The 14,788-nt window shown below is 52.6% G+C and overlaps 1 protein-coding gene across 1 annotated transcript; it reads right to left on the reverse strand.

Moving 5' to 3' along the window:
* Positions 1-1,347: 1,347 nt before the first annotated feature.
* On the reverse strand, positions 1,348-12,960 carry CRYBB2 (crystallin beta B2). Its single transcript, XM_060121078.1, has 6 exons — positions 12,873-12,960; positions 11,031-11,110; positions 7,951-8,069; positions 4,492-4,624; positions 3,198-3,340; positions 1,348-1,534 (listed from the first exon to the last, which is right to left on the reverse strand). Exons 1-6 carry the CDS (start codon positions 12,922-12,924, stop codon positions 1,366-1,368), a joined length of 696 nt encoding a protein of 231 aa, XP_059977061.1. The 5' UTR covers positions 12,925-12,960; the 3' UTR covers positions 1,348-1,365.
* Between the last annotated feature and the right edge of the window lie 1,828 nt (positions 12,961-14,788).

Genomic DNA, 14,788 nt, shown 5'->3' on the forward strand with positions numbered 1-14,788 from the left:
TATTACACAGCAATGGCTATTAACATAATATGGTAAGAGTACAGAGATACACAGATAGAATAAAGGGACAGGAAAAAAAAAAAGAGCCCATAAACAGACCCCACACATATGTGTCAATCTACTATGGGACACAGAGGCAACTTTGCACCACAGTGGCGGAAATGGATTTCTCAATAAATTACCCCGGGACAACGGTGGTTCAAAGTGGAAAAAAAGAGAAAAAAGAAATTAGGTCCCTGGCACACACTATACAGAAAAATCAACTCCAAGAGGACTGAGAATTTAAGTGGGAAATGCAAAACTTTAAAACTTTTAGGCAAAAAAAATCTGGAGAACATATTTGTGAGAAGTGGGGTGAGAAAGAAATCTCTTAAAGAAGACATGGCGGATACAAACCATAAAGGAACAGACTGATGTTAGACCACATCAAAATTTAAAACCACTGCATCAAAAGATACCAAAGACAAAGTAAAAAGAAGCTGCTCTCTGGGAGGGGATATTTGCACTACGGAAAACCAACCAGTGATTAGCATTTATATAGAGAACACCTGGGCTATCTCATGTTGTCCTTGCTGTAACCCTGTTAAGGAGGCACTATTTTTTCCCTATTTTTCCAAGTGGAAGCATTAAGGTTCTGAGGCCCCATCACTGGCCAAGCCTCCAGAACAGCCATTAGGATCCAGGCCAGTCGGATGCAGGAACCCAGCCCCCAGGTGCTATGCTAAGTGACAACCCCAATCAAGTTGTGAACAAAGGAACCAAGGAACACACAAACCTACAAACAGGTCATTGTGAGCTCTCTCTGGGATGGAGTGGGGATGGCAGGGTTTGGGGCTCTGCTGGGCAGATCTAAGAAAACTCCCAGGTTCAAGGTGATAAGGCAATTCTGTGGGAATGGCAGGCAGTGGATACAATTTTAAGGGCTGGAGCATCCCTCACGTGCTCTTGAGCGACTGCTCAGCAACCACACAAGAAGGACTGAGCGGTCAGCCAAGCCAGCCGCTCATAGGGTCAAGAGGGCTGTAAGTCAGGTGGAGGCTCAGAGAGGTTGGACAATGTGCCCAAGGTCACACAGCTAAGCAGCTGCAGAGCTGAAAATTCTCGAAGAGGTTGCCCACCCCAGTCACTTTCTGGTCCTCTCGTCTTTCTGTGTCTCTGTCTTTCATACAAGTGCACGCGCGCGCACACACTACACGCAGCACCCCGGCTCCCACGGGGATAAGTGCACGCAGCACCCCGGCTCCCACGGGGGATAAAAGACACTGCTGCGGACAAGTTGCAAGTCACACTTTATTCACTCGCCAGGATGTCTGGTGGGATCCTGGGCAGCTGGCCAGGCCCCTGGGAAGGAGGAAATGGGGGGCACTAGTTGGAGGGGTGGAAGGTGCCTCGCTGGTGCCACTGCATGTCACGGATGCGGCGCACGGACTGCACCTGGGGCTGGGGGGCCCCGAAGTCGCCGCTGTCCTTGTAATCACCCTTCTCCAGCAGGTACTGCAGCCCGCGGTAGCCGGGGTACTGGTAGCCGACCCACCTGCAGGGCCAGAGGTGGGAAGAGGGGACGTGGGGAGACAGGAGATGCAGATGGAGAGAGAGGGAGGGAATTGTTTAGCCACTAGGAAGGGTGGGGCCTCCCAATCATTTCACACTAACTGGGTGTTGAGCAGGTACACCCCCACCCTTCCTGGGACCAGCCTCTGCTATCTTCCTTCCCTTGATGGGGAGCTCACTATCTCCAGAAGCAACTTTTAACTGAAGGCCTGACACTGGGTTCAGAGGAAGGGGTGATCTCAAGCTCACTTAAGCTTAGAAGAAGACAGGCCTCTTAACCCAACCCCTGGCAAGGCCAAAGGACAGCAGGCTAGGTCCCAGGAGCCCTCCATGATCCCTCCACCCTTTGAAGCCATCACCATTTAGGGGTCACTCACTCTGAGTACCTGATGACCATTACAGTCTTCTCCCCAGAAAGCATCACAGTCCTGGCCCACATGGACCTGCCCATTCAGCCCCTGTGGACACCTCTAGCTCTGCTTCTCAGACTTGGGCCCCTATATCTCTGCAGCACAGCCACTCCGTCCCTTGTAGAGCCCATCAGTCTCACCAGGCTCCTCCCACCACAGGACCTTTGCATGTGCTGTTCTCACCATCTGGGATGTCCTTCCTTCTCTTTACCTCTATAATACCTACTTTCTTGAGATCTCAGCTCAAGAGTGCCTTCCTCGGGGAAGGAGGCCAGATTCGTGTGGATTCCTAAACTATTAGCAGTTGTCCGCAACCAGACTGCTAGCCACACAAGGCAGAGGCCAGGTCTGTTTAACCCACCTTGACTTACTGATGACTTAACACGGTGCCTGGCATATGACGTCACTCGACAAATTGAATCAATGAATGAATAAACGAGTAAATGGAGGGGAACATGAATACAGAACCTTGCACGCTCTCAGAGTTTGACAAGCCCCAGAAAGCCAGTATGTGTTGGTAAACTAGCTCTCTTGGAGGGGGCGGGCAAAGTCTTGATTTGTAACGTTTTCCAATTTCTGAGGTGTAAATACTTCATGATGGCTCATTTCAAGTTGCCAATGATTAAATAATCAGCTCACGTAAATTCTGAAACGTTAACAGTCAGCTTTTGCAAGCTGGTACAAGCCGTCTCCAGCACACCACTGCCCAAAGCCCATCGTCAGACTCCCCGTGGAATCCAAATTTTTCACATTGAGAAATTCCCCAATGCTGATGGCTGAGGTTTATGTGCCGAAGTTTAACTTGGTGGAGAAGGATCCCTCCTATTTCCAATCTCAGGAACTCATGCAGTCAAAGGCCAGCACTGGCTGGACTTCCTGCCTCTCCCAGCTCTGTAAGACCACTCAACTCATTCCCAGCTTCTGCTCCCCCCTACACCCTCCCCACCTCTGCCTTACCCTGCCCCCCCCCACCATTTACTGTCTTGCTCTTTGGGGCTGAGGTTAAGGCCAAGGTTTCTCTCCTCCAGAGGTAGGGTGTTGCCCAAAAGGCAGATCAGGATGGAACTTCAGGGGCTGAAAGCCACGTGTAGGCTGATGATTTCAACGCCCATTTTCCAATGAGAAGACTGAGATCAGGAATGTCTAAGATCCCCAGAGTTCCGGACAGAGCAGGACTTAGCAGCCCAGGGTCTGGGCTCCTGGGGCGGGGCGAGCCAGGGCTGGCTGTGCACTCACGTGCCACTCTGCACCCGCACAGAAGACACCTTCTCCTGGTAGCCGTGGGCGTGGAAGCTGGGCACGTCATCGTCTATCACCTCCATCTTCTTCCCTGTGAAGTTGGGGTTCTCATAGAGGATGATCTTATGTTCCTGGCTGTCCTGTGGACAGGGAGTGGGGGAAAGCGAGTGTGGGTGAGAGCGCCCAGGGTGCCCTGGAGTTGGGACCAGCAGGCTCCACCTGCAGCCCTCTGGCCCAAGACCCCCACCACGTGAGTGTCTATGGCAACGGCATCCAACAGGGTTTGTTCATTAAGATCCTACTGGGCTATTTTCACATAACAGACACTCCAGATTCTACACTTTGGGGACTATTTGATTCTGAAATGGCATTTTCCCTCCCAACGCCTCAACTCCCCTTTTAAAAACTAAATGGCAGCCATGATACACACACACACACACACACACACACACGGGCTTATCGTGCCTCTAGCAGACACTTGAAATATTTTGGCTTTCCTTCATCTCCACATATCTTCCCATCCTCCTGTTCCTGTGACATTTTTCTTAGTCATCTCCTTTCATCCTTTAGACTACTTTTATGCTGTTTGGTGGATAAGAAAACTGAGGCTTAGAGAGGTAAAGTGACTTGGTCAAGGTCACACAGCCGGAAGTGCCAGAGCCAGCAGAGGAACCCAGGTCTGTGGAACGCCAAGTCCAACGTTCTCCGATTTTCCATCTAGCTCTGGGGAGAACTAGACTGGGCTGGGGAGGTTTGGGAGTATAACTGAGCATCGCTGGGCCCTCTGCCCTCCAGAGAGTTCACACGCTAGTAATCAGGATCAGAGAAGCTCTGAAAGGTTACACTGGCATGAGTCGTGAACAAGAGCTAAACTGCCTTCTCCTCCAGCCCGAAAACCAGAATTTCTTTGAATATTTATGGTGGCAATCATTTATGGAACGATTGCTTTGTGACAGAAATCACACAGCCCTGGACAGCACCATCCGCATAGAATAGAATGTGAACAGCGCCCCCTGGAGCATCTTGAAGGAAGCCCCTGAAGTCATACGATGCGGCAGTTCTCAGGCTAAGCCTGCTGGTGTCTCAGGACAGTAGATACTAATATCCCCATCTTACAGGTGAGGAAACTGAGGCTCAGGGAAGTGAAGTGACTTATGCGAGGTCACACAGCCAGGAAGTCTCCCGCCAGTCAGAAGGGGCACGATGCCAGAGGTAAAGGCTCCTTCCTGGTCCCCAGACCGCTGGCTCCAGGCGGGCAAAGAGAGGAAGAAGATGAGGGTCAGGGGCTTACCACTTTGATGGGCCTCAGGGAGCTGAGGGAGTCTGTCCTCCGGCTGCTGGTCCATGAGTCCCAGCGGGGGTACTCGCCCTTCTCAAACACAAACTGCTCCCCTTTGCAGTTGGCTTGCTCGTAGCCCACCCAGCTGCAGTGGAGACAGAGAGAGAGAGGGCAAGTCAGGCTCACTCCAGGCTTCCTCTGTGGGGCCCTGGCTACTCGTTTGGGCCCCAGAGCTCACAGTTGCCCAGTTCATCAAAATGAGCAGCAGGGCTTTCCTGGAGGCGCAGTGGTTGAGAGTCCGCCTGCCGATGCAGGGGACAGGGGTTCGTGCCCCGGTCCGGGAAGATCCCACATGCAGCGGAGCGGCTGGGCCCATGAGCCATGGCCACTGAGCCTGCGCGTCCGGAGCCTGTGCTTCGCAGCGGGAGAGGCCACAGCAGTGAGAGGCCCACATACCGCAAAAAAAAAAAAAAAAAAAAAAAAGAGTAGCAACCTCATTTAAATCCAAGCACAGCAAATCCAAGAGCAGCATCACCTCAGTTATCCAGAACCCAGCACGGTGCTGACTTCAATCATCTGGAACGTAACCAAGAAATAAGGAGGAAGCCTAAAAGATGGCCTAGCAACAAACACAGATGTATAGAACCCATGTCCCAAGGCCAATGGTATGCTGGTAAAATGGTAAATTAAATTATGCTGGTAAATTAAAAGCCAGCTCTGAAAAACAAAACAAATCCTGTTTGTAGCGTTTGCTAATTTCCATGGTGTAAATACTCCCACCGTGGCCAGTGTCAAAGCTCTCAGTGTGACATCAGTGAACATGGAGTTGGGAAGAAATGTGCCCAATCAGCTTTTACCACCGAGAACGGACTGCAGAACATCCCTGTATCTAAAGCTCACGTACCTTGTTCATATCAACCTCTTCTCTCTGGGTCTCTTTCCTCTTTGGTTCTTTTTTTTTTTTTTTTTGCGGTACGCAGGCCTCTCACTGTTGTGGTCTCGCAGGCTCAGGGCCATGGCTCACGGGCCCAGCCGCTCCGCACCATGTGGGATCCTCCCGGACCGGGGCACAAACCTGTGTCCCCTGCATCAGCAGGCGGACTCAACCACTGCGCCACCAGGGAAGCCCATCTCTTTGGTTCTTGATGGTGGTCTCTGGACTCCTACGCTACACAAAACTCTAACAGTCTTAGATCCACAGTAGAAGAGAAAATCCTTAAAGAGAAGGATTACCTGCCGGTGGGGCATGGCTAATAGAGGAAAGGGGACAATAAGAAAAAGGTGGCACCGACTTCATGATGCCTGGCATTCTGGGGCATTCATCGCAGAGGCAGACAGTTCAGCCTGGCACAGGGACAACTCTTTGGAACAGTAATCTAAGTCCTTAACCGAAGGAGAGATGGTGTTTCTTGCTGCTTTTAGCAGAGGATGCCCTCTTGATGTGGCAATTCAGCTTTAGACAACGTGTCCTTAGAAAACAGTTGTCAAAGAGCTCACAGATACACGGGTAACGATGTCCATCACGGTATCGTTTATAATATCAAATAATCAAAACAACTTACGCATCCAACGGGCAGGGCCTGGTTGAGTAAATTATGTCGTATCCCGTAATGAAATGTTACAAAGGTATGAAAAACAATGAAGTAGGACAGGGGTTCTCAAACTTAACTGTGCAGAAATATCACAAGGTGGTGGGTTTGTGAAATGCAGATTCCTGGGCTCCAGGCCCAAGAGCTTGATTCACTGGGCCAGGGCTGGGACCCAATAATCTGCACTTTGGGGGCTTCCCTGGCGGCACAGTGGTTGAGAATCTGCTTGCTAACGCAAGGGACACGGGTTCGAGCCCTGGTCTGGGAAGATCCCACATGCCACGGAGCGGCTGGGCCCGTGAGCCACAACTACTGAGCCTGCGCGTCTGGAGCCTGTGCTCCCCAACAAGAGAGGCCGCGATAGTGAGAGGCTCGCGCACCGCGATGAAGAGTGACCCCCGCTTGCCACAACTAAAGCCCTTGCACAGAAACGAAGACCCAACACAGCAAAAATAAATAAATAAACAAACAAAAAAAAGCCAAGCATTTTAAAAAAAAAAGAATCTGCACTTCAAAGCCTCCCCACCTTCTATGATTCTGATACAGATTTACCTCCAAAAAACTCTTTGAAAAGCATTGACATAAAATGCTACTTAATGACATGGAGAGAATTTGAGATAAAAGTTTTCAAAATGAGTTATAAAACAGTATGTAAAGCATGATCTGACTTTTGATTGAGTATATATCTAATATATATTTGATGAAATATATACAGAGAAAAATATAAGTTTATATGAAAATCTTAATGGTTACTCTGAGTGGTAAGATTAAGAGTCGTATGGTTTTTTGCACTAAACCATTGTTCCTTAATTTTAAACAATAAACAATAATTAATAAAAATATCAAAGTTATATTTTTTAAAAGAAAGCAGAGGAGGAATGTAAGGTCTATTTGAGAAATTCTTCCATCCAAATACTAAAAAAAAGACAACTGAAAAATCAGATGTGGTGCTTCAGTTGACAAAACTTCAGCCGTCCAGGAAGGCATGCTCTCAGGAACACTGATGCTCTGAGCGCATCAGCTAAGTGGGGTGGGCAGGGCCATTCCTTTGGCTGTGCTCTCCACACCAGGAGACTCTGATTCAATTAGGGTCATCACACACTGCAGAGTTCCCAGTGAACCTTGAGGTGTGGTGCGGGTCATCCAGGACCCACACTAGACTCACTGACCTATTGTTGGGGGTCACTGGTGGCCACCCCTGATTCCGGAGGCTCTTGGAGAGAAGGAACAGTCAGGGAACCACAAGGAGAGGCCCCTGCAGGCCGTGCTCAACTATGTCACCTGAGCGCGGCAGAGTCAGACCTGACCAGTCACCTCCCCTTCTCTCTTGGGCCAGGGGTCCCAAGCCTGCTGGCCCCCAAATGTGTCAGCATATCTGCGAAAACCAAGTATCCCCAGGTCCTGGGAAGGGAGTGGTGGTTGCAGAGCTGGGGTATCCAGCTTTAAACCTCCCAGGAGAGCGAACACACTCCCAGAGCCAGAGATTGGCAGCTCTAAAAAGGTCCACGGGAGTCACTGTGTCTGTCTCCCTGCCTCAAGGAAGTGGATGACCTTGGTGTCAGGCTTTTCACATGAGCTCCATCCCATCATCCCCAGGAGGACATGGTTAACCTCATCCTACAGAGGAGAAAACCGAGGCTCAGAGAGAGAGGTTCCTGGTCCAACATCACACAGCACAGAAGTGGTGGAACCAGGATTTGAAACCCAACTCTATCTGACCTCAGACCACAAGCTCTCTCCACAGGCTGCCAAGACCCCAAATCCTGGTCCCCTGATTGCACAGTCTAGGAGCTCAGTGAGAGCGGATCCCTCCAGCTCGCTCTACAGCCTGATTGCCTCACCCTGGCAACCGCTGACCAAGTGAGACCCCCCAGGTACTTACGGTCCAGCCTGCACCAGGACAGAGCCTGCCTTCTCCACGCCGGTCTCCTTCAGGTTGGGGCAGGGCCCATTGAGCTCATGTGAGTGGCCCTGGAAGTTTTCCTGCTCAAAGATGATGATCTGCAACAGGAGGAGAGAGTCAGACCCCCGTCCCGATGGGGAGGAGGGAGAACAGGGCAGCAGGGGTGGGAGGGCGTAGGGAGGGGACTCAGAGAGCCTTGGAGGATGCTGAAGGGTTCCACACTCGGGAATCATGAACCAAATATAAAGTCTGACAGTCTTGGCTCCAGTTACCAGCTGTGAGACCTTGAGCCAGTATTTCACCTGTCTGAGCCTCGGTTTCCCCATTTGTAAAATGGGAAATAAAGACAGAACCTACATCATGGGGTTGTTGGAAGGATTCAGAGGAGCGTAATGGCTAGCACACCATATTTGCTCTGGGTGTGGGAGGCATAATTATATTAAGGGACATGCTAAGGATCCCAAGTGGGTAAGTGGCAGAGCTGAAATCAGAGCCCAAGCTCGTCTGATGCTGTTTCCTGTAGAGCAGCATTTTGGTACCACTGGTCTGTGGACCAGAGTAGGGGTAGCAAGATGCTAGACCATGCTGCTTAAGCTTCTCCTGCCCCCATCAGAGCTGGACCAGTGCTGCCGTATCCACCCTCCACCCCCGTTTCACCCATAAGACTACGCATACCTGTGCCCTTTTCTTAAGCCCCCACAGGCTTTGCAGGCTTTCCTCCCCCTCTGGATACTTCTTAAGAGGACTTCACTCCCCTTGCCTCACCTGCCTCTCAGCAGCCCAGGGAAGGGCCGGCAGGATCCCCATCAGGAAAAGGGAAGATCAGCAAAACTGAAAGGGCTCCTCCGGCCTCAGAGCCAAGTGCTAAGAGCAGGGGGAGGGGGGCAGCTGCCTCCTGTCAGGATTCCAGACAGACTTGGGGGCAGACGTTTGCCAGCCACACTTGCCCCAGGGGACTGCCTCTGGATGAAGGGGGACGGGGTTCAGGGAAGGGGGCCTCCAGGAGGGGCAGCTGCCCAATCCAGGCGGTCAGCACTGGCTGGGTAAACACGCCCCTCTCTCCCAGGCCGGGGATTAGCCAAACAAAGCCAAGGGAGGGAGGCCCAGCAAGGTTCACAGCCAAATTCCATGGGCTCAGTTCAGCCTTCACGATCACTGACGAGACCACAGATGGGTCAGGAGACGAACTGGGCTCCTACGTCGCCTCTGTTGCATCCAGCCGTGCAACCTGAGGAGGCCACGCGATGGCTCTGAGCCTCAGCTGCCCTATCTGCAAAATGGGGCATCATGCCTATTCTGCAGGCTTACTGAGAAGAATCAGGAACCTGGGAGTCGGGGGCTAGTGGATTATGACACTGGCCCGGGAGCCAAGGGCTTACAGGGGCAAGGAGGGCAAGGCAGGTCAGACGCCCCATGCGTTTGCAAGGCCTCAGAGCCCAGGAGCTCAGTATTATTACTGTTGTTGTATGTATCAACAAATGGACGCTAAAACTTTACATATTACCTAATCCCTTCAACCTGCACCGTCCAATTCAGCAACTGCTAGATGTCTACTGAACATGGGCAACTAACCTGAATTAAAATGTGCTGTGGGTATCAAATACACATCAGATGTTGAAGATACAGTACGAAAGAAAGAATGTAAAATAGTTCTCTAATAATTTTTCTACTGACTGTACATTAGGATATATTGGGCTTAATAAAATCTATGAAAATTAATTTTCCGTTTCTTTTTACTTTGTTAACATGGCCACTAGGAAGCGTTAAAGTCCGTAAGTGGCTCCCATCTGAAATCGGTTGGACAGCGCTGCTCCAAGCCACATCGCACGGGGCTTCTTGCTGCTCAAACTTACCCATCTCACTCCAGCCCCCGGGCCTTTGCATTCACTGTGCCCTTGGCCGAGAATGCTCTCCCCTACCCCCCATTCCCCAACTTTCACTACTTCCTCACTTGACTGGGGGCTCTGTTCAATGTCACCTCCTCAGAGAAGTCCTCCCTGACTACCTTAGCTAACACGTTCCTCGTCCACCCTGACCCTAAAGAACCCACTCTTGTTTCTTCCTAACACTTTTCACTCCTTGAAGTTATATAGTAGTTTATTTATTGTCTTTCTTCTAGAAAGTAAGCCTCTTAAGGGACAGAGTTGGGGTGAGCTGGGGTGGGGGCCCAAATCAGACAAAAAGGCAGTTCCAGGACAGAATCTATGCCTGGGGCCTCCGAGGCAGAGGGAAACAGGAGGGCAGCCTGGTGGACTGTTGCTGGTAGAAGTTTGAGGGCAGATTCAGGGTGACAAGCCCCTGACATTGGGATAAGATCCCACCGCCCTTAGGAGGAAAAAACAAAGGCGGCTGGCATTAGGTGGACAAGCATTAGGCTGAGCCTGTTTTCTTTGATTTTGTTTTTGGGTTTTTTTTTGCGGTACGCAGGCCTCTCACTGTTGTGGCCTCTCCGGTTGCGGAGCACAGGCTCCGGACACGCAGGCTCAGCGGCCATGGCTCTCGGGCCCAGCCGCTCCGCAGCATGTGGGATCTTCCCGGACCGGGGCACGAACCCGCGTCCCCTGCATTGGCAGGCGGACTCCCAACCACTGCGCCACCAGGGAAGCCCTGAGCCTGTTTTCTTTGCCTCTTCACAATTACCTTATGCCATGAGTCCAACGCTCCCCATTTTTTGAAGGAGGGACCTGAGGCTCAGAGAGGTCAAGTGACTGGCCAAGGTCACACAGCAGGTGTGGAGTCAGGATTCCCACCCCACCCCCCATTCACAAGCCCCCTCTCAGACTGGACCGAGGGTCTGCCTCAGCTTTGGGGACCCACCCTGGGCAATGGGGTAAAGGGTATGGCAGAGAAAATTAAGTCTCCAAAGCCAGAAGGATGCTAGTCGTGGGCTGGGGAGGGGCCTTCTGAATCAGCATCCCCTCAAGTGTGCAAGCTGGGGAGACTGTGGCCCAGAGAGGGGGAGCCCCAGAAAGGAAGGCACCAACCCCACTTTACAGCAGGGAAACCGAGCCTGGGAGAGGCACCGTGCTTGCCACCCCTTCCTCCCACATGGTACCCACCTTGGGGTTGAGGGGCTGAGGTTTGCCCGCTGGGGTCTGGTGGTCTGAGGCCATGGTGGGCGGTCCGGTGCAGGAATGACCTGGAAGGCAAGGCATGGGGGAAGCAGCAGTGAGGACCTCTCTCTGGGCCCTCGGTTCCCTCACTGGGGGGGACAGGGGTGGTGGCGGCAGCGTGTCCCGGGGCCACATCACTCCAGCCCCACGTCCTGTTTTCTGTTTCCCTGATTTCAGGTTGTCCTAGGGCAGTGCGGACGGCCAGCGGCTGCCTGAACGTCCATCCTTAGCTTCGCTTCTTTGTGTCCAGGCCGGCTCCGAGCGGGGACAGAGAAATGAGTTCTACTAAAAAATAAAGTGAGACACTAGAGTGTGAGTGGGGACCCATTTGGCCCCAGATAATTGATGCTATTATGCATAAATTTCTTATGCATCCATTGATATTACGCAGAAATTTCTTGATTCAAAGAAAATAATGTGGGCAGACAAACCCCACACACTGGCTGTGCCTGGCCGGGTTTTAGCTCCCAATCTGCCATCTCACGAAGTCCCCTGGGCCCCCGCCGCTCATCCCCAACTTCCTCCTTGACTCCTGCCCCCCCCCCCACATCCAGTACCCAGAATGCTCCTTTCCACCATTGGCCATATCCTCCCCTCCACCACCCAAATAGTACACAAGGCTGTGATGGAACTCCTGCCACAAGAAAGCAACGACGTGAGTATTATGGAAGTTCAGGCACTGTGGTCAGCAGCAGGGAGAATTTCTTAGCAGCCAAGAACGTCAGAAAACCTGGAAGTGTGTCAGTTTCTTCTCCCTTCCCACAGGATGGGCAGAGAACAGAGCCTGTGTTTTCCCAGTGTAGAGGGGAAACTTGTCTCCTTCTCCAGAGATAACATCCGGCTTCCAGAAGCTCCTTCCACACCAGAGGCCAGGCCAGGATGTTCCCCCAAAAGAGGACATTCAACTAAAGCAGGTTGGGAGCCAAACCTGCCCTTCTCCCCTAAGAAACCAGCCCTCTGGGTCTGTCACTGTGCCCAAGATGCCACATTACAGCCCCAGCACCATCCTCAGACTAAAGATTAAGCTCAGGTGGTTCAACTCAGGCGCTTCCTCCGCTGCGTACCAGCATCAAGGCCCTGGGAAGGTCATCCCCTCTGTGCCTCAATTTCCTGTTCTGTAAAATGGGGACAGGATGGTGCCTGGTCATAGCTATGAACAGGTTGTGATGATCCAATCATAGAACACAGAAAAGCTCAAGCACTTGGCAGCCGTCCCGGAACCCACTCGTGCTCAGTACACGGCACCAATTATGGCATTATTAGGGTCCTTTCCACCCAGTTTTAGTGCCTTTGGAGTCACCTGTTGCTGGGAGCTCCCCGAGAGGGGGGCTGCTTCCTAGCTGTCCCAAGGCGGGACACAGAGCCGGTGCCCGGGAGCGTTTGTGGATATGGAGAGAGCTGACTCACGGCCCTAGAAATGAAGCTGAACCTTCCGTGGTTTCACTCCTTCCACCTGCAAACCCTCAGCTATATTCTCCTCCACCGGCAAAACGAGGATGCTGATGGACTGTTTAATACTAATGAAGAGCATCACCAAAATACACACTGTGCCACGCACCGTGCTAGGCCACTCACCTATGCATCTCTGAGCCCCACAGCCAAGGAGGTTTTATGACCCCCTTCCCATTTAACAGAAAGGAAAACCGAGGCTCAGCACCTTGAGGTCTTTGCCCCAAGTCACCCTGTCAGAAAGTGATAGCCTCTGGATTTGAACCCGGGTCTCCCACACTTTCCATCAGGGAGGAGGAGGAGAGAAAAAGGCAAGACAAGCAATAGGGGCATTCTTACCAGTGACACCAGCCCAAGAGTGCCCGTGGAGCCGGCCGGTGGGAGGTGGCATTTATACCTTCCCCAGCAGTGCTGGTGCCAAGGCGGGTGACCGCTGCGTCCCTGTGGAAAGCGGGGCGAGAATGCTGGATTAAGCCCGCACCAAAGCCCAGGTCAGCAAATGCCCACAGACATTGTGTCTCTGCACAATAATGTCATCAGCTTTCAGATTCGGCTGCGCCAGGGTGGTCAGGCGGTTGAGCAAGGAGATGCCCGCTTTGCATGCATCAGCCGTCCAGCTGCCAGGACCAGGGGCATGCTGGGTTCACTGATGTGGTCAGTTGAGCCCTGGGGGAGGCAGACAGAGGCAAATCTCAGCGGCTCTGGTGAAAAAAAAAACAAGGACAGGAAGGTGGTTTGGCAGGGTCCAGCATCCCTCCATCCACCCACGCATTCCACAAATATTGATCAGGCATGCGCTCGGTGCCAAGCGCTGCTCTAAGGGGTAGTGCCAGGGAGGGGACCACCCAGGAAGGCTCCTGGGAAGAGTCCAAGTCCTCAGGGATGAGGAGACATTCGCCTGGGAAAACGGGTTGGGAGGAGGGTTCCAAAGAGAAGGGGACCAGGTACAAGGCAATGTCGCGGTAAGAAGACCTGCAAACAGGTTAATGCAGCTACAGGGTGGGCTGTGGTGGGGCAGGGCCTGGGCTGGGCGGCCAAGGTGGGAAGAGGCCTGATCTTGCAGGGCTGAGGAGAGGAATCTTCATCCTGAAGGCCTCTGACTGTCCCAGCACTCACTGTTCCTCAGGGGGGTGCCCTTAGGATCCTTGGGCCCCATGGTGTGGAGAAACCTCTCACATCCCTCCTGCCGGCCTCATCGCTGCCTCATGGGCATTTGGCCTTAACTGGCATTCCTCCAGTTTGCACATCCTCCCTGTAGACAGCCTGTGTCCTGACTGAATCCAAGGTCAGGCAGCAGAGAGGGGACAGCACGGGGGTTTGGAAACTGGGTTTGAGTGAGGGGACTTGCTTGCCCCCGCCTTCCATGCCCCCAACACACACACACACACACACACACACACACACACCACACACACACACACAACACACACCACACACACACACGCACCCCAGCCCCCTGGGCACGCTGTGTCTCTCTGTAGCACTTCTCACCACCTGACATCGTGCTACTCATTTATCTGCTGTCATTCCAAATACAAGATAAGCATCTCGAGGGAAGGGCCATTGTCTGCCTGGTTCACCACCTGTTGGGCTGCACCCGCAAGCCTGTGAGCCTTGTAGTTTCCCAGGCTTGAGACCAAAGAAAGAGCCCAGAGACAGCGACAGAGACATCAGTGGTTTATTGGACAGAGGATATTGGACATAAACGCTTCTGGAGTGACACCTCACCATGTGCGGCCAATGGCTGACCAGACATGGCCGAATTCTCCAGCTACTCAGGGAAGAAGGAGGCTGCCCTTTATAGGGGGAATTGACGTCAGGTGGGCTCCTCAATAACCAGGGACTAATGAAGAGGGCTGGGTGGTCATGTGAGTGAAGCAGGGGCTGGCCGAGCAGGGGACGGACACAGAGCAAGAGAACATCCATCTTGAGGGGCCTGACCCTACTCTCCACCCCTACATCCCCTGCACAACCCTTGCAATCCGGGTCCACCCCTCTGCCCCGATATCCCTGGGGTCAGGCCGGGGCGCGCTGCAACCAAACACCACAAATGCAATCTAGACACCAGCAGCTAAGGAGCATCACAAGTCAGCCAGGTGCTCGTCGGGTCAGCTTTTCACGTAAGTCCAGCGGAGGACCACAACGGCAATCGGACTCATCTCGCAGTGAGGCCACCACTGCCGCCCAGTCTGAGAACAGATTCCCTCCACTCAGACTAGGGTCGAAACGTAAGCTTCAACAGGCGCAAGACAGGG

This window comes from Lagenorhynchus albirostris, chromosome 14, assembly GCF_949774975.1.
Source record: "Lagenorhynchus albirostris chromosome 14, mLagAlb1.1, whole genome shotgun sequence".
In the NCBI taxonomy this organism is placed as follows: Eukaryota; Metazoa; Chordata; class Mammalia; order Artiodactyla; family Delphinidae; genus Lagenorhynchus; species Lagenorhynchus albirostris.

Coding starts and splice junctions, on each gene's coding strand:
- CRYBB2 (XM_060121078.1), bottom strand. CDS start 12,924: ATGCCACCTCCCACCGGCCGGCTCCACGGGCACTCTTGGGCTGGTGTC. Junction 11,111..12,872: donor CTCTTGGGCTGGTGTCACTG/GTAAGAATGCCC, acceptor CTTGCCTTCCAG/GTCATTCCTGCACCGGACCG. Junction 3,341..4,491: donor CCCTGAGGCCCATCAAAGTG/GTAAGCCCCTGA, acceptor CCCTGTCCACAG/GACAGCCAGGAACATAAGAT.